This window comes from Myodes glareolus, chromosome 23 (genome assembly GCF_982192425.1).
Source record: "Myodes glareolus chromosome 23, mMyoGla1.1, whole genome shotgun sequence".
Classification (NCBI taxonomy): Eukaryota; Metazoa; Chordata; class Mammalia; order Rodentia; family Cricetidae; genus Myodes; species Myodes glareolus.
In genome coordinates this window covers 5667311-5690007 of record NC_142048.1, presented here as the reverse complement: position 1 = coordinate 5690007, position 22697 = coordinate 5667311, and the positions used below count along the sequence as shown (strand labels likewise).

Below are 22697 nucleotides of genomic sequence, written 5' to 3'. Positions count from 1 at the left end.
ACCTCCCTGACACTGAGTTATATGGTTTTGTAAGAAGTTAATAATCATGAATGCACTTTAAGCTGTGCTTATTTATATTGCTGATTTTCTTTAACACTTCTAGGACACACTAAAAATTTCTTTAGAGCCACATTCTTATCAGCTGTAAATGAAAATTACCTTCCATGTCTTCTAGAACTTTGACACCCTTCTTCAATAGGACGGGTTTCCCAACAGTAGCCTAAAATACAGTAGCAGGAAATGTATGATATATTATTGGAAACTGTACAAGATTGAAATTACTATCTTTAGTGAACCTTAACAACTTCCCTGATTTATTCACCTCATTCTTTCTCTTTCTCAATCAAAATTACAGAAGATCACCAATAACCAGGAAACAGTTCTTTTATTTTAAAATGGGAAGGAAAATTCAGTCTTACCTATAGCAGTGAGGTTCCTGTAGGTCTCCAGCATCACAGATTTGTATAGACTCTTCTGGGAAAGATCCAGCAAAGCCCACTCTTCAAAACTGAAGTCAATATGCACGTCATCATAGGTCACTGCACTCTAAAATATAACATACATGTGTATAATAGAAAGAATGATACTGAAAAGTTATAAAGGTATTGTTCTTTGACAATATACTCATATAATTTTGATGTTCCCCACACTTATTCCATAACATATAAGTTCTAATGTAATCACCAAGTCACTTTAAAAGGACACTGTATGAGAGGTTCAACTTTGTTCTTTCTAAACCCTTTGAAAAGGATATAGTCTTAAAAGAAAAATGCCTATTAACAGAATACAGTGAGACAAACAACAGATTAACAGTACTGATAACACATCAGAGTGATTGAATGAACAGTTACAAGTATAAATACATGGACAAGCTGGGTGTCTTCACTCATGCCCATAATCAAAGGACTCAGGAAGCAGAGGTAAGGGAATTTAATTGAGGTGGATGCCAGCCTGGCATATGAAGTGAGTTTCAAGATAGCCAGAGTTACATATTAATAAGACCTGTCTCTACCACAAAAATCAATCAAATAAAAAAGGTAGAAGGAAGTGAGAGGTTTTTACAGGAGTTCTTACAAAGAGGAAGGCATTCACTCCAGTTCTATATTCATCTTCCAGGAACCTGAGGTGCTGCAGATTAAACTGTCACATTAATAAGATCTTACTAAAATGAAATGTAGTTACAAATGGACAGATGAAAATATTAGCAATGAAGAGTTGTTATTAATAAAGAACATAGGGGAGAACAGATGGTTCAGTAGTGAAGATCTCCTTCTAGTCTTGCACATAGGTGGTTCAATGGCCAGTATTTAAATTGGGGCTCACAACTATCCATTACTCCAAGTTGCAGGGATGATGGGGCCATCTTCTGACTACTGTGAAGAGCAAGCATACGTATCCATGTGGTACATAAACATGCACGTGGGCAAAAAAAAATCATATTTGTTCATAGAATTCAAAATAAGTGCATTAGGTAAGAGGATTGTCACATGTTTGGAATTCAGTGACTCAGAATGTCCAGGCAGTATTAATTTCATGAGTATTGCCAACCTGAGAAAGAGAATGAGACCCAAATTTCAAAATTCAAGATGCAGGTGAAAATCAGTACAACAGCATATGCTTGACATGCATAGAAAAACCTATGTTCCAGGCCTATCAGGCAATAATTACATATATATAAATATAAAAATTAATATATATAATTACATATATAAATAAAAATAATTACATATATATAAATTAATATATATATATTAATTTTTTTTTCAAAAACCCAGGCATTTTGGCCCACCTTTAAAACCCGCACTCCAGGGCCCAGAATCACTTGGATCTCTGAGTTGAAGCCAGCCTGGTCTACAGGGTTACATTCTGAATAGCCAGTACTACACAGATAAACCTTGCCTTAAAAAAAACAGAAATGAAAACAATAAAAAAAAATCAGCCTAACAAATTGCATTGAATAGCAATTGTTCAACTGTATCTCATGTGCTTTAGAGATACCATCTACAGTGATGGTGAAGTCATGACAAAAGGACACAAAGACCAGAAAATGGTTGAGGTTATGTATAAACATGCAAATCCCATCTCCAGTGAGTCCTAAAGGTTCTACAAGCATCCCAAAGATACTCACCATAGAGAAGTAAGTATTCTAATAAACCATCCTATCTGACGCTTTTCATTCAATTGGCTACATTCTGACTCAGGTCACTACAGACTCATGACCATTCCATTAAAAAAAAATGTACTTACTCTAACTTTAATATCATAGCCTTCAACAGCCCCTATACTGTTTAAATGTCCAAAGTCTCTTCGGACATTCAAGGCAATAGATTCACTGTGACATCTTGAAAAATCGGAAAACAAGTTACATCTTTCCAACATACAATGATACAGAATACCCATTACTGTTCCAAAAGAGAAGAACAGAGACATAGTAAGGAGAGATTGGACTAAGGCAAAACTGAAACCCAGGAGGGCAAACACCAAATCCTGTAGCTCTGTCTGAGACACATGGAGCTTCGGTTTCAAAGGGCTTAGGTGCCTCATTTTTTTCCTGCAACTTATCATACATCTCTTCATGGAATATGTCTCATAGCTTAGATATTTCAACATCTTATGGTCTCAAAATGCAACCCAAGCTTCATTCTCACAGCTTCAAGCAATGAACTCACAACACTGCATCTCTGACTCTGCCAAATATTGATACATGCAACAGTGCTAAACTAAAACCACAGACCATGGACTCCTAACCTGAAGTTTTGATTCTTTCCTGTTTCCAGAACCAGCACAACATGGAAGATCCTGCCAAGGCCAGCTTCTTAATTAGGATGGCACTTGTCTCACTTGGACCACAATTGCAGCAGGTTATGTATAAAGCTGCTTTCTGCAACTAGGAATCACTTTGCCTAATCTTTCCATTAATTGATGGAGTATCAGTTTTAGGACACCTTGCTATTTTCTACTGTAGAACAAGGGCCTCCTCTTTAAAGGGGAAAATCTCCTTGAAAATTCCTACCTGCTTCAGCACTTGACTGCCATCTGAAACTACCTTATCATTTTCACTTATTTCTGTCCCACTTACTGACTTTTTAACTGTGGGCCTGAATAAGGCATCACTAATAATCATCCAACAGACTTAATACTCCATCTAAGAAAGCAGGCCATTATTTTTTAATGCTATCTCACTCAATTTCTCAGGGCATGGGGCAAAATAGGAGAGATTTTTGGTCAATATATCACATAAATGATCTCTAACTTACTTTTTCATTGAGTCTATTTCCAACTGAACTTCTATGACCTCGACTTCCACTGTCTGTATTACTCTCAATACTTCCAGGTTCTACAAGAAGAGGCAGTTAAGCTCTGTGTACAGCTTTGCAGGCATTTTCTAATCTAAATATGGAAATCTTCCACATTCTTCCAAAAGACAGTATTATCAGGTTCTGACCAGCAGCAACAACATCACTTTTGGTGGCCCATTTTTTTTGTTGTTGTTGTGACATGGTTCTCTGTTGCTGTGATTAAATCCTTTAGCCAAAAGAACCTCAGGTAATGAATGGGTTTTGTTTGTTTGTTTGTTTTGTTTTTCGATTCTGTCAGATCACAGCCCGTCATTTTGGAAGCTTATGATAAATACTCAAGCTAGCAACTGCAGACAAAAAGCATGACAAACAATCTTTCTTGGCTTTTCCTCTTGCACCGTCATTGTCTCATACTTAACTAGCTCTTATCCAGCTGAGGCCCACTTGAGAAGGGATATTCCTCAAAGGAAGAACCATCCCACATCAATCATCAACCAACAGTCTCTCACAAACATAGGAGTTTATGATTATTATGAAGAAAGCTGTTATAAAAATGGTTACGCAAGTGTACTTGTAGTAAGATGGAAGAACATTTTTGGGGTATATGACTAATAGTGGTATAGCTGCATCTAAGTAGATAGATTCTCAGTTATCTGAAGAACTGCCATATTGACTTCCATAGTGGCTATGCAACTTTATACTCCCACCAGGAAGTAAGGAGAGTTCCCCATGATCTGTCATTTGCTCAACTGATCTTGGCCATTCTGACAGGTATAAGATGAAATACCAAAGCAGTTTTGAATTCCTTTTCCTTGATGGTGAAGAATGTTGAACATTTCTTTAAGTGCTTACTAACCATTGTAGACTCTTCTGTTGTGAATTCAGTTTCAATTTGTTTGTTTCAATTGGGCACACATATAACAACACACTTTTAATATCTACCCCAAATACTGCAAAGTAGAAATCACAATGCTGTAATTTCAACCATCAGTGTTGAGTGAACATGGTCAATTATTTACTTACTTGAAGGTTACAATGAAAAAGAGATGAAACAGAAATTTTTTTTTGAAAGTGAAAACAACTGTGATGTCTAGTCTTATAAAATCATTTCCATAAATAGGGTTTTTTCTCTTCTCTGAGTTCTTCCATATTTCCTGGTATCAAGATGATATTAAAAGCCTAAAATATTTACAGGGCTAGAGATATGGCAGAGAAGTTCATTCCCAGGACCAAGGTCAGGTTTTTGACAACTACCTATAATTCCTGCTACAAGAGAATCCTAGGGTCTAACATTCATATATCCACACAATAACATCACAAAAATTAAAATTAAACCAAATCTTTAAACAAATTTTCACTCATAAATGTTTTATCTTGTCGAAGTATTCATGCCTGTAACACAGGTGTTGAAGCATTTAAAGGCTTACTTACAGGGTATTCATCTTGAATTGGTTCATGTAACAGAAAGCAAGCATGTCAGCTTGAAGTCAGAGAAATTAATCCTTCACAGTTGATGGTATCATGTGGGAAGACTTAAAAAATGCTGCTGGGCTGAAGAAATGTGTCCCGGGGGCAGGCCTGAGACTTTCCATCCATGCACCATTTCTACTTCCCACTCTCTGCTTCATGCTGAAGGCTACTTTGGCTGCTAAGCCTGACACTTGGAGCCCTGCCACTTGCATGGTGATCTTGTATCACTCTGGAACCATGGGAAAATTAAACTCTTTCCTAAGGTGGCTTGGAAATTATGTTCATCACAGCAACAGAAAAGGCACTATTACACATCCATAGAGTTTTATACATGAATGAGTTATTTCATGTAAGTGAAGTAAAGTGTAAAATCTGAAAGGGTTACCTTATTTTTTAAATTCACAGGGCTTTCGTCCATTTGTATTTGGTGGTACAAATGGAATAAAGAGGGACATCAAATGTTTGAACAGATTGTTGACACTTGTCAGATTTTTTCCCTCCAATCTTGAGTAACTGGATTAGATATGTTGGCTAAAGATCTTACCAAATCCTTTCATTTCAGATTGCCTTCGGTATGAGTTTTTTGAGGTTCTCAAAGACTACTCTGATATGCAAAGGCCTTAACATATCAATTACACAACAAAAGGTTTACTCTTGTATTAATACAATGAAGTGCAAAACTTTTCCACACTCACTACATTTATAGGGTTTCTCTGCAGTATAACTTTTTCTCATGATTTTGGAAAACAGCTGATATATCCAAAGGTTTTACCACACTGATTACATTTGTAGGTTTTCTCTCCAATGTGTTCTTTTATGTATTCGAAGATGACTGTGATGTGCAAAGGCTGCCAAACACTGATTACATTTGTAAGGTGTCTCTCCAGTGTGTATTTTTTTATGTATGTGGAGACTACCTTGATGTGCAAAGGTTTTCCCACATTGATTACACTGATAAGGTTTTTCTCCAGTATGTTTTCTTTTATGAATTTGAAGCTGACCATTACTTGTAAAAGCTTTGCCACATTGATGACATTCGTAGGGTTTCTCTCCAGTATGTCTTCTTGTATGTATTTGGAGATTAGTTTGCTGTGCAAAGGCTTTACCACATTGATTACATTTGTAGGGTTTCTCTCCAGTATGTATTCTTTTATGTACTTGAAGATGATTGTGACGTGAATAGGCTTTACCACATTGATCACATTCATAGGGTTTCTCTCTAGTATGTGTCCTTTTATGAATACGGAGATAACTCTGATGTGCAAAAGTTTTACCACATTCTTGACATTCATAGGCTTTCACTCCAGTATGTGTTATTTCATGTATTCGGAGATTACATTGCTCCGAAAAGACTTTACCACACTGATTACATTTGTAGGGTTTCTCTCCAGTATGTGTTCTTTTATGTATTTGAAGATGACTGTGACGTGCATAGGCTTTGCCACATTGACTACATTTGTACGGTTTCTCTCCAGTATGTGTTCTTGTATGTATCTGAAGATTACAATGTTGTGCAAAGGCTTTACCACAAAGATTACATTCATAAGGTTTCTCTCCAGTATGTGTTCTTTTATGTTTCCGAAGAAGACCATGACTTACAAAGGCTTTATCACATTGATTACATTCATAAGGTTTCTCTCCAGTATGTGTCCTTTTATGTATTCGAAGACTACTACGGTGTGTAAAAATTTTACCACATTGATTACATTCACAGGATTTCTCTCGAGTATGAATTCCTTCATGCCTTTGAAGATGCCTGTGATATGCAAAGTGAGTATATTCAGAGGGTTTTTCTCCAGTATGACTTCCTGTGTACCTGCAAAGACAATTGGTACATGCAAAAGTTTTACCACATTCATTACACTGATGAATCTTTACATATTTATGAATTAATTTTACAATTTGATCTAAATGTAAAAAGGGATCAGATCTTAGGGTTATACTCATGGTATTCCCTTTTATTAAGGGTTGTTTATTTTGGGTCTTTGAAAATATCTATGATGACAAGACCCTTTATTACATGGCTCACATTTATAGCATCTTAATTCTATATGACATTTTTCACATATTTGAAGCAAAATGGAAGAACTCCAAGCTTTATCATGTTGTTGTATTCAAAATTTTCCTATAGGTAAATGATGGTACATTTCCAAAATGAACCATGACAAACAGAAATATCTATACATTTCAATACTCATAGGGCTTTTCTGCAGTGTAAGTTTTGTTGATTTATTCCCAATGAAGTTGGAAAACAAATAATTGTAAATATGTATCACATTCTACAAGTCTACTCAACAAGAAGACTACTACATAGCTTCTAATTGTCCAGAGAGAAGAGAGAGAGAGAGAGAGAGAGAGAGAGAGAGAGAGAGAGAGAAAGATACACTGCTTCTTTCCATATTTCTGTGTTCAAAATGCTTGTACCCAAAGTGACATATCAGAGGAAGAACAACAAATAAAAGGTTTCCACGTTGCATTCACACAGATTGCTGTTCTGTTCCTCATAGACAGGAATTAAGGTTCTCCCCAGCAACCTTCCTAGTCTCATAAACACCCTCTCTCATTAAACTTAGGAAAGTCACTACAAATACATGAGTAACACTAGCTTTACTGGGGACTATTTGATTATTAGAAGGTTTTGGACAGATACTTATCACCTGTTCAATGTGTATATCTTTTGCAATATCTGAGTGCGGTGAAACTAAAAGAATTTGTAGTTCTACAGCCTAGCTCTTATGGTACTTTGATTCAAACGGTCATATCAGTTAAGGCATTGTTTCCTTGTCTTCTTTCTTAGAGAAATGTCTTCCAAAGACAGATCAACTACCTGACAATGAGATATATGGATTTGTGAGAATTTAATAATCAATACACTTTAAGATGTGCTTATTTACACTGTTGCTTTTCTTCAAAACTTCAGGACTCATTTAAATTTCATACGCATATTTGTATCAGCTTGCACATGAAAATTACCTTCCATGTCTTCTTGAACTTTGACAATGTTCTTCAATATTATGGTCTTTCCAATTGTAGCCTAAAATATAGAACCAGAAAATGTATGATATACTTTTGGAAACTGTAAAATTCAGGTTACTAACTGTTTGGTTGGAGCCAGACAGTGGTGGTACACACCTTTAATCCCAGCACTTGGGAGGCAGAGACGGGTGGATCTCTGTGAGTTCGAGGCCAGTCTGATCTACAAGAGCTAATTCCAGGACAGGCTGAAAGCATCACCCCAGCTGATGACACCCCTATATCCAAAGAGTCTGGAATGTTGGGGTGGGGCTTCATCCCAGCCCCTGGAGTCCATTTTGGATTGTCTAGGTGAAAAGTCCCATTTTAAGTCCCATCCTCTGGGAGTTACAGAAAGCCACCAAACAGTGACTCCTCCCCAGGGAGGGTCAAGACCACTCCCACAAGTTATTTAAACTGCACCTGCCTCCCCCTCCCTGAGAACAAGAGGTCTTCCAGGTTCTCCTTTCCTCTCTCTGTGTTTTCCCAGGAGTACTGACATCCATTAAACCTGGGCCTTTTCTAATTCGGTTTGATTTGGTCTGATTTAGATTATTGTGTCGGTGGAGAGGTTTGTTGGGCAAAAAAATCTTTATAAAAACCATGCCTAATTTATTCACCTCATTCTTCCTTTCTCGATTGAAATTAAAGAAGTGTATCAATAACCAAGAAACAGTTGTCCCCTTATTTTAAAACAAGAAGTAAAATTCAGTCTTACCTATAGCAGTGAGGTTCCAGTAAGTGTCCAGCATCACATCTTTGTAGAGATTCTTCTGGTAGGGATCCAGCAAAGCCCACTCTTCCAGAGTGAAGTCGACATGCACATCATCATAGGTCACTGCATTCTAAAACATCCCACGCATGTGTACAACAGAAAATGTGATACTGACAGCATTTAAATGTATACTTCTTTGACAATATATTTGTATAATTCTGATGCTTCCCACAGTTATTCCATGACTCAAGTTCTAATGTAATCACCAAGCCACTTTAGAAGGAAATTTAATAGGAAGTTTACCTCTGTCATCTCTTCATCCTTTGAATGGGATATAGTCTTGAAAGAGAAATGCCAACTAACAGACATAAAAAGAGACAAGCAAACGGATCAATGGTACTGAGTACCCATCATAGAAACTGTATGACCAATTACTAACTACAAAAGAAGATGGGAAAGCTTGGTGTATTGGCTCATGCCTTTAATACCAGCACTCAGGAGGCAGAGGCAAGTGTATGTCATTGAGTTGGATGTCAGTCTGGTCTATGTCATAAGTCCAGGACAGCCAGAATTACATACTGTCTCCCCTACAAAAAATCAATCAAATAAAAAGGCAGAAAGAACTCAGAGGTTTTCACTGACATTCCTACAAAGAGTTATACACTCACTTCAGCTGTATTCATCTTCCAGAAACCTGAAGTGCCCCAGGTTAAACTGTAACATTAGGATCTAACTATAAGGGAATGCATGTTCAAACAGTTACAAATGGACAGATGAAAATATTAGCAACAAAAATGATGATCCTAAGTGAGCATCCTAGGGGAGGAGAGGTGGCCCAGCAGTAAGAGCTCTTGCTGGTCTTGCAGACAGGTGGGCTCAATTGCCAGTACTCACATGGGGGCTCACAACTATACCTCCAAGTTCAGGAGTTCTAAGACTATCTTCCAACTACTGTCCAGTGCAGGCAAACATGCGGTGAATACCCATCCATACAGGCAAAAGGCTCATTCATTCAAATAACTCAAAACAAACACAACAGGTAAGAATGTCACACACCTGCGATCCAATGCCTTGGGAGGCTCAGGCAGTATTAATGTCATGAATGCTGCCATCCTGGGAAAGAGAATGATACCCTCTAACAAATTTCAAAATTCAAGACTTGTGTGAAGTTCAGCACACATACACCTGACATATACAAAAACAAAACAAAACAACAGGTGTGTTGGACCCCCTTTAATCCCAGCACACAGGAGTCAGTCATTTGGATCTCCGAGTTGAGTCCAGCCTGGTCTATAGAGCTACTTTCAGGATACCCAGGGCTACACAGAGAAACCTTGCCTTCAAAAACAAAAATAAATTTTAAAAAAAAACATTTTTTTAAAAAAAAATATTAGGCTAGCAAAATGGCTTATCATTGAATAGCAATTGCTTCCACTGTATCTTATATGATTCAGTTATACCATCTATAACAGTGGTGAAGTCATCAGAGCAGGACACAAAGAGCAGGAAATGGGCTGTGGCTAGACATGCAAATCCCATCCCCAATGAGAAATTTCATCAAGAAAGGCCCTCCTACTAAAGGTTCCAAAGGATCCCAAATAAAACCACCAAAGAGAGACAAGTGTTCAAATACATCACTGTATTTGGGAGGGTTTCATTCAGTCGACTACATGCTGACCCAGGTCACTGCAGGTTCATTATCATTCTATGATAAAAATGTATTTAATCTAGCTTCGACTGCTTCATAGTCTACAACATCCCCTACACTGTTCAAATGTTCAAAGTCTCTTCTGATACTCAAGACAATCTCTTATAATACCAAGAAACAAATTAAACATTTCTAACACACAAACATACAGAATATATTCCCATTCAGAAAGAGGGGGCTGTGGCTCTGTTCCAGCCCCCGACTTGGGCAGACATCCCATGCTCATGTGCTGGCCGCATCAGCCAAAACAGGTAGGCAAAATCAGGCAAAGACTCCCTCCTGGACCAGAAGCCACATCATCCATCAGAAACCCAGGGACACTGTTAACCCATGAACTGAGTGGATGGAAACCATGGCTCTGTTCCTGGAACAGTGACTGAGTATTTCATGGATGACTTTCCTTGTGGGAAACATCAGAGAAGCTCTCATATGCCTGGCAAAGACAGGTATGACAGAATATTCAGACTACACTGCGCTCTTGATATTTTTTTTCTTTCATTTTCTCTGTAATGGGGATGGCAATGGCATAGGAGGTAGAAACCTCCTATAGAATTGTAAGGTGGATTTATTAAAAATTTATGACAGTACTGAGAAAATGATTTCTGAAGAAACTGAAATCCCAGGAAAGTTCTTAAAAAGACAAAATAGAGATAATACAGTTCTTTTAAGCACATAATTGTTCTCAGAAAAAAAAAAAACACAGAGTATCCTCTGACTGAAAAAACAGTCCTTGCAAGAATGGATTAGAGAAGTTAATAAGTATACATAAACATGAGGACATTAGTTCAGGAACAAGAAACTCATCTTTATAGGTACCAGAAGCTCAGGCAGTCAGAAAACAAGAGAGGTTGGCCGAGAGTCAACTAGCTGTTGTGCCAACAAATTTAATCTCCTTATTCTGGCTGTGTTTATACAGGACAGAACTATGGATACTGCCAGAGTAGATTCAGAGAAAAACCTGCAAAGCTCATTGCATAGGCTGTCAGCTAGATATTTAAAATACAACATACTAACCACGATGACCACTGAGACATAGTGCTTAACTATGATGTCATAGATTAAACATCTGCCTGAGGGGGCTGGAGAGATGGCTCAGAGGTTAAGAGCATTGCCTGCTCTTCCAAAGGTTCTGAGTTCAATTCCCAGCAACCACATGGTGGCTCACAATCATCTATAATGGGGTCTGGTGCCCTGTTCTGGCCTGCAGGCATACACACAGACAGAACATAATAAATAAACAAATATTTTTTAAAAATCTGCCTAAGAAAAATAAAGAGTATAAGAAAAAAACCTGTGATAAAACTTCAGTGAATTATCTAGACTCTTGGAATGAATTTAAGGACATGAAAATGAAATTGTACACTGTGTGACTTTCAAATGAAACAAATACAAAGAGGATCAAGCTATTTGGGGAAATCTCCTCAAGAGCAAAATTGGTACTCATATCTTCCATTTTGCCAATGCCACATCTCTGTTCTTAGGACCCTCGAATCTGCGCTAAGACGATCCGAGAACCTCCTCCACTCTTTCAGTACCCTCCGACACTATCCCCATTTCCACTCCATTCCTTGTTGCTGTGTCCTAGCCCCAACTTGAGCAGAGATGCCCTGCTCAAACAAAAGACACATCAGCTACCAGAAGTCCATGCAGACCACCTGCCATGGACCTGCCCCCACACTATCCCTAGTCCCTCCTCCCCTCCTTGCCTTTTCTCAGCCACCAGTTTGGGAGGAGACTCCCTGCTGGTGTAGAGGTCATACATGCCACCAGTTTTCAAGGTCCAACCTAGAAAAGGGAACCTCTATTCAACCATAGGGCACACAGACCAGAAGATCAGAGAGCAACACCATTCCAAAGATATACTGAGAAATAGGCACATAGAGCCATAACCGAGATACCTAGATGCCAGCTGAAGAACACAGTCAACTTCCAGGAGGATCTATGTATGTTTTTCTTTGGGTTCACCTTATTACTTAGCTTTTCTAGGATAGCGAACTATAGGCTCAATGTCCTTTATTTATGGCAAGAATCTACTAATGAGTGAGTCCATACCATATTCGTATTTGGGGGTCTGGGTTATGTCACTCAGGATAGTGTTTTCTATTTCCATTCATTTGCATGCAAAATTCAAGATGTCATTGGTTTTTTTACCGCTGAGTAGTACTCTAATGTGTAGATGTGCCACACTTTATTTATCCATTCTTTCATTGAGGGACATCTAGGTTGTTTCCAGGTTCTGGCTATTACAAATAGTGCTGCTATAAACATAGGAAATTGGAAGCAGACAAGATCGCCAGGCAAAAGTTGGGAGCATGGGGGTGGGGGTGGGGTGGGGAGAAGGGAGAAGGGGAGGGTTGGGGAGAGCTTGGGGGAGTGGGATGGTTGAGATGGAGGAAGGACAGATATGGGAGCAGGGGAGAAGATATCTCAATTAAGGGAGTCATTTTGGGGTTGACTCAAGAGGCTTGGCTCTAGAGGGGTTACCAGGTGTCCACGGGGATGTCCCCAGCTAGGACTCTGAACAGTGGAGGAGAGGGTTCATGAACTGGCCTTGTCCTGTAGTCAGACCAATGACTATCTTGAATATCACCATAGAACCTTCATCCGGCAACAGAGGGAGATAGACACAGGGACCCACATCGGAGCACTGGACTGAGCTCACAAGGTCCAGTTGAAGAGCAGACGAAGGGAGAATATGAGCAAGGAAGTCAGGACCACAAGGGGTTGGTCTACCCACTGAGACAGTGTGCCTGAGCTAATTGGGAGCTCACCAAATCCAGCTGGAATGGGACTGAATGAGCATGGACCCTCTGAATGCGGCTGACAATTGGGCAGACTGAGAAGCCAATGATAATGGCAATGGGATTTGTCTCTACTGCATGTACTGGCTTTTTGGGATCCTAGTCTATTGGATGCTCACCTTCCTAGACCTGATTGGTGGGGGAGGGTCTTGGACTTCCCACAGGACAGGGTATCCTGCTCTCTCTTAGGACTGGAGGGGAAGGGAGGAAGGTGAGTAGGGGAACAGGAGGGAAATGGGAGGAGGGGAGGAAGTGGAAATTTTGAATGGTATTATTTATAAAGCAATAAAAATAAACAAAACAAAACTAAAAGAAAAGAACCCAGTCAACAACAGCATGGTAATGTCATGTCAGCACCTAAGCCCGGTTATCCTATTACAGCAAGCCCCAAACATTCCAAAACAGCTGAAGCATAAATGAAAGAGCTTAAAACAACTTCATAAAGAGTGTATAGGTCCTTATAAAGAAAAGGAATAAGTCCTTTAAAGAAATTTAAATTAAAATTAAATAAAATACTGGAGAAAATGAGTAAATCCCTGAAAGAATGCTAAAAAAAAAAAAGTTGAAGGAAATGAATAAAACTGTTCAAGACCTGAAAATAGAAATAGAAGCAATTTAAAAAGCACAAAATGAAGGAATTGTGGTAATGAAAAATCTAGGTAAGTGGACAGGAACCACAGAGGCAAGTGTCAACAGAATACAAGACATGGAAGAGAGAATCTCTGGCAATGGAGATGTAAGAAATGGATATGTTGGTCAAAGAAAATGCTAAACATAAAAAATTCCTGAAACATAACATCAAGGGACTCTGAAACACTATAAAAAAAAAAACTAGTATAAAATCTAGGATTAGAAGAAACATCCCAGTTTTTAGGCCCAGAATTTTTGTTGTTGTTGTTTTGTTTTGTCTTTTGAGACAGGGTTTCTCTGTGTAAGAGCCCTAGCTGTCCTGGAACTAGCTCTTATAGACTATGCTGGCCTTGAACTCACAAAGATCCATGAGCCTCTCTCTGCCTTCCAAGTGCTGGGATTAAAGGTGTGTGCCACCACTTCCCGGCTCAGAAAATATTTTCAAAACAATCATAGTTGAAATTTTTCCTAACCTAAAAAAAGGATACCAGGAGAACACAGCCCACAGAACCAGCTAAAACCAGAGCGCATAGGGGCTCACACAAACTGAAGCAGCATTTTTGGAGCCTGCATGGTTCTGTGCCAGGTCCCCCAAGATATCTGTTATGGTGGTGTAGCTTGGTGTTTTTGTAGGACTCCTAACAGTGGGAGGAGGGGATATAGCTAGCTCTTTTGCCTGCTCCTGGGACCCTGTACCTCATACTGGATTGCCTTATCCAGCCTTGATATGAGGGTGTGTGCCTACTCTTATTGTAACTTATGCCGTGTTTGGTTGATATCCCTGGGAGATCTGCTCTTTTCCAAAGGGAAAATGAGGCAGAGGAGAGCAGGGGAGGGTACTGGAAGGAGTAGGGAGAGGGGACACTGTAGTCAGGATGTGCTGTATGACAGAAGAACAAATTTTATTAAAAAGAAAAGAAAGAAAGGCATGTGGACACAGAGAAGATTGGACCAAGGCAACACTAAAACTCGGCAGGACAAACAACAAATCCTTTAGCTCTGCCTCACATAGGAGGGGTTTCATTCTCAAAGGACTACCCCTGCAACTTTTCATACATGTCTCTCCTTTGTTACTTCCACTCCCTGTATAGACCTCTCTATGGCAGATGCCTCATAGTTTGGGTATCTCATTATCCTATCATCTGAAAATACAACACAGGTTTCATCTTCATGGCTTCATGCAATGAACTCTGGGGGGAAAATGAGACCTAAAGAAACATCTACAAATATATATATCATGGTCCCTTAAACAAGGATGACAAGATTATAATCAAAAAATCAAACTCTTAAGGAATCACTGGCCAGAACTCATCCCATGAACTCTTACTCTCCCCTCTACCAATAATAGAAAAGGGGTTAGGTGAAGAGACCATGGATTTGTATGAAAGCACACTAGGAATTAGTCATACTTTCCTCTCAGGCTGAACATCTCAAACCAGAAAAATAACAGTATTTTAGGGAAGGTCGCACCATTTTCCCCAGATCTATATTGGCTGAACTAGTGTAAATACAGTAATTTGCCTTCATAATAGGGTCAGTCCCTTATCCAGATTCTTCGTTTTTCTCATGCCCAGTCACATTATTTACTGAACATATAAGGTTGGTTATGTGACTTCACCTTGGTAATATCATATCAACTAGAGCCAATGAAGGAAATCTTTTACCTTCCTTCCTGCACCTCCCTTTCTGCAAGGTCATTAACTATACCAGCTTCAAAGATGGTCAGTGAACTCAATTCATCCACAGTTTCCTCTTACTTCTAAATCCCCAATAAAACCCAGAGAGAGATTGGAGGGCACTCATTAACTGGTCTATTTTTCCTTCTTTCTTTCTGTCAAGGCCCAGCCTGGAAGGAGTTAGTTGCAGGACTGTCTTCCCAGCACCGGGCAGCACAGCAGGATTAGGTGTGTTCAGAACAATTCTCAACTACATAGTGTGAGGCAAGCCTAAGCTACAGGAGGCATTGCTCTAAACAGAACTAGTCAAGAGCACTTGAGAAATAGGGATTAAATTCTTACTGACCAACAACAATGGAGAGCTGAGGCAAATAAATACTAGAGCAGTAATGTTCTTTACAGAAAATGAATTTTTAAAATGATGTCAATAATTGACTTGGTTAAATGATAGTTTATTTAAGACTTAGAAAACCACCATATTGGCATTACAAAGGAGTAGGCCCTATCCAAGTAGCGGGAATGTCATTAATAAAAGATTGACATGTGCAAATGCTGGCTGCTGGGATCTGTAACACAGAATAACCATCAATGGTCTGTGTCTCACACCTCTGAGTTGACTTAACTGTGCCAAGCAGGATTGACCACATCTGCATAGAAGAGTTCCCTAACTGGAGATTCAATATTCATTGAACCAAACTTACCTTCCCAAACTGTACACCCACCAATCTAATCTGTCTTTATTCACATGACATGAATTAATACATGCTGGGAAATACAAAAATCACTGCCAGGCCACAATCAGGTTCTTTTTCATAATGGAGACACAAACAGCTGATTGCCTACCCTGTTTACCCCATGCAATGCACACAATAAACTATCCCTACTCTGGTTGGAAGGCAGAAATCATGCTACACATACAGACCATTTCCTGTGACTGCAGCAGACAGTCGACTACATGACTCAAATGGACAGTTTTACAACTCTGAGGTGACACAGTCATTTAAGAATTTTAAAGGTCTAATACAGAGAACAAGGTCACTGACCTAGAGAGCAACAGACTGTGATCAAGACCACCTGAGTGAACACACGAGAGTGTGTCTCAGAAACATTTTTTTCTAAAAGGCCTGGCTGCTGCTTGTCTCAGGACAGTGGCATCGCTGTAGAGAATTCCATTCTTTTCTAACCTCTAGTTATATGGGTGCTTTGTCTGCAGTTACCTTGTGCAAAATATCAACAGAGACCGGGATAAGGTGGCAGATGCCTTGAACAGGAGTTGCAGCAAAGGGTTAGCTACTATGTGGGCTCTAGGAATGGAACCTCCCCCCTCTGGAACAACACCCAGTGTTCAACTGTTGAGCCATCTCTCTAGCCCCTCTTCTTTTATTTAAAATTTATTTCTTTACATTTTAATTAAAATATATTACATCACATCAAATGAAATGCACAAAACCATCAATAGTGAACTCAGCAGTTTATATTAATATATTTTAACAATTATAATCATATATGCTTAACACGGGAAGTGTTTGAGAAGGGATGGAGGGGACTAAAGAAGGAAAGTGATCACAGGGGTGTGACAGCATGCCTGACTTGGGGGACTTGTCATTCAACTTTACTGAGTATCATGAGATGAACATGTGGACACTCAAAAAGAAAATTTTTAAATAAAAAGAAGAATGTTTATAGAAAGTTGTTAAGGTGGGAGCTTACATCGATTGATTCCGCTGTATCCACAGTCAGGAACCAGGCTGTGAAAAATGCCACCCAGCATCTGACCCCAGCCCATGAGCCGGCTTTTTGGAACCCTATGGTGGGATGCCTAGGTTAGCCTTGATGCGGGGCAGAGGAGCATGGTTCTGCCTCAACTTGATATACCAGACTTTGTTGACTCCCCATAGGAGTCCTTACCCTTTCTGAGGAGTAGATTGGGGGTGGGGTAGAAAAGAGGTGGAGGGAGGGAATGCGAGGAGAGGAGGGAGGAAAAACTGTGGTTGGTATGTAAAATAAATGAAAATTTTTAAATAAAAATGATGTCAATAATTGACTTTATTTATAGAATTATAAAACTAATTGAAAGAACACTAGGCTATACTGACTTTGAAATAGCAGGCACTTCCCTGATAGAGAGAGCACCATTAGTAAGAAACTTTGACTTTGTCTCACTCAAAATATTAGCTGCTGAGTGCTGTAAGTGACACGGGTTTAAAGCCAGTGTCTCACATATCTGAGCTGATTTCACTGTGTCAACCAGGATTGCACATATCTGTATAAAAGAGTTCACTAACTGGAAACTGAACACTCGGAAGTTCAAGCTATTCTCCATAAACTGAACCGCCAACAGTTCTATCTGTCTCCATTCGCACTGAAGGATTAGTACACACAGGGGAAAGACAGAGAAAGTCACCCTACCCCATCAGGTCTTTCTTAATAGTGGAATCCCTGCAACTCAGGGACTTAAACGTCAGCCATGGGGATAAGAGGACCGTGCCCTGCGGGGCTACAGACAGGGTTCAGGTCCACGTCAATCAACACAGGAGACCTTGGCTCAAAACCACTTTTCAAAAAGGCTGGAGATGCAGCTGTTCTAGAATTAATGCACCTTTATGGCACAGCAGGACTTAAAGTTGGTTGTGACCCTATAATGGCCCTGGAGCAGCATGTTAGAGGCCTGGTCTTTGCTGAGGGGAGGGGGCTGGATGGTTGTAAATGACGGTTGTCTCCTTTGTTACAGGATTAATCTAATGGCTGATTAATCCTGGTGAACAGACATTAACATCCTATCATACTCATCTCTAACAGGCATGGTTAACATACTATTTACTTTTGAGGTATTTGGGAGTTAGCCCTCCCTAAGCCAAATTCTACTTTGCATAGCTTAATGTCTCCTAAGAATTGAGAAATCCTTCTACATCACAGTTTAGCAGTGGAATGCTACTCTACACAGGAGATACCGTTTATAAACTCCACAAAATTAACTCCAGATGGATCCTAAACCTTACTGTTAAATGTTAAAAGTGCAGAACTTCCCGGGCGATGGTGGCGGCGCAGGCCTTTAAATCCCAGCACTTGGGAGGCAGACGGATCTAGTAAATTCAAGACCAGCCTGGCCTACAGAGCTAGTTCCAGGACATCTAGGGCTGTTACACAGAGAAACCCTGTCTCAAAAAGAAAAGGGGCGGGGGGTACAGAACTTCAGGTACATACTAGAGAAATCAGGACTCTCCGGATTTGGCAAATCTGCCTTTCATAGATATAATAGCAGCACTGCAGGCGCCCGCATTTCACAATGTTATTACGAGGAAATTTCAAAGCATTCCTACCCCCAATGGTAGGCACAGACCCGGCCCAGAGAGTGAAGTTATTCAGGGAGTTGCAAGGACACGGGACAGGCAGAACTACGCAAGAACACGCCCAACTCTGCCCGCCAGCTCCCACCCAGCCAGGGAAGGACCCAACACACCGGTACCCGCGACTCAGCCGGCGGCTGAACCCAGTCTGGGGACAGCAGCCCAGCACTCACCATGACCCGCCACATCTCCCAGTCTGCGGAAGGCAGCTCCTAACTCACCATAGTGCAACAGCCCAGCTTGCCTGTGCTCTCAACACAGCTCCCGGCAGCAGGATCCATGGCGCAGCACGCGTGACAACTTCCGCTTTCGTCAACTCTGAAGCTCAGCCACGGTCGGTCCGGACAAAAGCCCTCTGGCAGGTACGCTGGAGGCGCTGATTGGAAAGGGAGGCTGAGCGGAGGCTGAGCGACAGGACCTGGTGAGCTGAAAGAATATAGCACAGCGGTTTCCTGCTCTGGCTTCCAGCCCAAGCAGGATCTATTCCATATTGGGTGCATATTTATGCCAAATTGAACAGTACGTCGGTAGCACAACTAATAAAAATCCAGAGACGAATATTGGGGTTCAAGCTGAAAGATCAGAGAAGCAAAGCAGCCGACCACTAGAAAGCTCTTACCTCTGCGAAATCTTCAAATTGAAAAGAGACCAGTTACTGTCTCACCCCGTCTAGGCTGGGATTAAAGGTTTGCACTACCACCGCCTGGCCCCTATGGCTAACAAGTGTGGCTTCTGGGTTTAAAGGCGTGTGCCACCACTCCCTGGTTTGTATGACTGACTATGTGGCTAGCTTTGCTTCTCTGATCTTCAGGCAACCTTGATGTATTAAAACACAAATAAAATATCACTCTACGTGTCTCTTGTTAATATATCAATGGTTCAGTTTTAAAAGGAAGTATATAAATTCAGGAAGAGGCTAATCAGACAATGTTGCACAAGACGATCTTGTACTTGTGCACAGGGGATCTCAAGAACATTGTAAGTACAGAGCGGCCTTGGGACTGGTAATCACAGCCCCCTGTAGAGAAAGAGTTGGGTTCTTGGGATCTGAGAGTTTGGGTATAGAGCTTATTTAATGGGTTATGGAGGGGAAAGGGAAGGGCAGAAGGGGAGAAGGGGTAAGAAGGAGGGTGGGGAGGCAGTAATTACTTCTTCAGAAGAGGGACTGGAAGAGAGCAAGCACACAAGGAGAGGAGGCAGGGGGATCCATTTGCCTTGGTGGAAGGGAAGGGAGGTTGGGAGTGGGAGACTTGTCTCTTAAAGGAACAGGATACCAGGTAACAGGGAAGGTCAGCAAAATCCCAGGCGTTTACCAGCTCTCCAAAGCATACTCCCAGATTGAGCGGAACTCTGTTTTCGGTCTATACATCAGTGCCTTAGGGAAACCTCACCAGGCCTAGGCAGAGAGGCCTAGTTTATCAAGTTTCTTAGTTTCTGGAAGTCCTGCACTACACTTTTGACGTTTATGAGTAAGATCCATTTAAAGTTAATTTTGTGGAGGTTGTAAATGACATTTCGAGCTCTGGGTAGCACTCAACTACTAAGTTGTGATGTAGAAGAGTAGGATTGTGGATATAAAGGATTTACCAATGCATAAAGTCACACAAAGGAGAATTTAACTAAGGGAGGACTGCCTCTAAAATAGCCCAAAGAGAAGTAGTGCGTTAGCCAGGTCTGTTAAAGGTTAGGATGCTAGGATGTAGATGTTTGTTCAACTTTTATGTATGCTCCTATTGCTCACTTGTAAAAGAACGCTGATTGGATTCTGAGTAAATATGTCTCTGTAGTAAACTGGGCAGCACATTTTGAAGAGGGCTTTCTTAGTTGTGTTGTACAGGATGCTGTACACATCTATCTCACGTTGGTTTTCTTATGTATTTCCTGTTTTACTATATCGCCTGCATCCACCCACTAAAAACCAAAAGCATGGTTATAGTAGTGATACCATGTATTGCATAAAGACCGTCTTGTGTTTTCTCTAAGCTTTGTACCTAGGAAATATTCATTTCTTACACTGTCTTACACAGTTTCAATTCAGTTTTCTTGTATTCAATTGCTGTTGCTCAGCACTATTTTAAGAAACAATTGACACCTTCCTGTGATCAGCTGTGCCTGCTTACAAAGGATGACCACCACCAGGTGTGCTGACTGTTGCTATTCCATCATAGAAGGAAGTAGCCTCTCCTTCTGAGTATACAGGCAACTGTAGGTAATTCAACCCTAATGACAGATGACCTTGTGGTTTCAGAGAGGATCCAGACTACATGGCCTGGAAAAGATGTGGAAAGTGGTGGGTTTTTCATTTGCACCTCTAAGAAAGCCATCTTTAAATATGGGAATTTAACTTGAGTGCTATCAGGCTATGTACACTGAGAAATATAGTGTAATGCTAAGTACATGGGTAGTGGGAGAGTAGAGTAACTGAGCTCCACATATGCAGTTATGAAAGAGCCATCGTACAAACTGGGTGAAGACATTTCTGTGTGGCTGCTTCTGGGTATCTACCTTTGAGTTTCTATTGTTGTGGATAGATATGGGGGGGCTTGAGTACCAGCCTCAGTACCCCCTTAGTTGATATAGATATGAATAATTTACATTGGTATAAATTTTACTCTATTGATATAAATTTAAGGTCGATTTTGTTATATGTATATGTATTTCTGATCTTGATTAAGGTATTGTGGTTATGTAGTTCATTTTAAAATGTAATTTCATAATTATAATTAGGAAATATAGGTTGTTGTTAATGGATAATCATCAATAATAGTCAAGCTTGTAGTCATGTTAGTTAGATTTTCTAGATGTGCATAGATATATTTCAGATAGGCATTCTTCATATCTTTCAAAGACTACAGAATATGGCATTTAATGTTTCAATAACTTAGGGCTTTTCATGACAATGAGACATGTCTGTTCCTGGCAGCACCAATCTACTTCAAGAGGAAAATTGGCATCGAAGAGGCTTCTTATGGAGTTGGTTAGCTGTTTGGTCAAGAAACTGCTCTTGCCTGGACTGATACATAGACTGGACACTGGAACCCGCAGAGAGAGGACTGCTGAACTTGCCTAAAAGTGAGATGGTCTTTCAGGGTTCCTGATTCATGAAAGAGTCTATGATACATTCTGCAGGACACAGCAAAAAGTGACTGAACTGTCTTTGAATTTTCCTGCTTCATGGAAATGTCTGCTGGATACTATGGGCCTGTAGGCTGAAGATGGATGCCCCAACGGTACAAAAAATAAAACTTTGGGTGACTGTCCAGACAGCGAGATGTCTCTGTCATTTCTAGAGTTTTGAAAGTTGCTTATTTCTTGTTTTCTTAGGTAATATTATATTCTTCTGGAGTCTTTGATGGAGTTGAAGAATGGTTAGTTATAGTTATAGTTTTCCTTAGTTATGATAAAAGATAAAATAGATATAAGTATTGTAACTGTAATTCTTGTTTTATAAATGTTTTGTTATATGTAATTTTACTATGTTAAGGTGAAAGCCTTTCTTTTTTGTTGAAACAGAAAAAGAGGAAATGATGTAGGTGGATCTTCTGTCTATGTGTTACTTTCATTGGTTAATAAAAAAACTGCTTGGCCTGATAGGTCAGAACATAGGTGGGTAGAGTAGACAGAACAGAATGCTGGGAAGAAGGCAATGAGGCAGACACCATGGATCCAGCTGCCAGGTCAGACATGTTGAATCTTTCCCAGGAAGCCACCACCTCGTGGTGCTACACAGATTATTAGAAATGGGTTAATCAAGATGTGAGAATTAGCCAATAAGAGGCTAGAGCTAATGGGCCAGGCAGTGTTAAAATGAATACAGTTTCCATGTAATTATTTCGGGTGTAAAGCTAGCTGTGCGGGAGCCAGGCGGGACGAAAGCAGGCCTGCTTGCCCCTCACTACACTCAGTGCTGAGAACTGGATATCTATGGCAGGCAAGGATCTTAGGGTAAAAAATTAACTCAAGTACATTACTTCAGCATCTTCTTTATTTTTCATGTAAGGGGAGAAAATGAAGTAAAGGGGGCATGGAGGAGAGGAAA

General features: G+C 40.2%; 1 protein-coding gene and 1 long non-coding RNA gene across 3 annotated transcripts; one reads left to right on the top strand and one right to left on the bottom strand.

The window, feature by feature from the left end:
* Window positions 1–155: 155 nt before the first annotated feature.
* LOC125406002 (zinc finger protein 564-like) lies at window positions 156–18960 on the bottom strand. 2 transcript variants are annotated; one of them, XM_087901019.1, is made up of 6 exons: window positions 18880–18960; window positions 8500–8626; window positions 7743–7803; window positions 6369–6585; window positions 420–546; window positions 156–220 (listed from the first exon to the last, which is right to left on the bottom strand). In XM_087901019.1, exons 1-6 carry the CDS (start codon window positions 18937–18939, stop codon window positions 156–158), a joined length of 657 nt encoding a protein of 218 aa, XP_087757145.1. In that variant the 5' UTR covers window positions 18940–18960. The 2 variants fall into 2 exon arrangements, with proteins under 2 accessions (XP_087757145.1, XP_085536489.2); XM_085680363.2 differs by lacking the exons at window positions 156–220; window positions 420–546 and having other exon boundaries at window positions 5410–6585.
* On the top strand, window positions 18949–22470 carry LOC125406004 (uncharacterized). Its single transcript, XR_014998565.2, has 2 exons — window positions 18949–19079; window positions 21582–22470. It is a non-coding gene; the product is annotated as an uncharacterized LOC125406004 (long non-coding RNA).
* The last annotated feature ends 227 nt before the right edge of the window (window positions 22471–22697 follow it).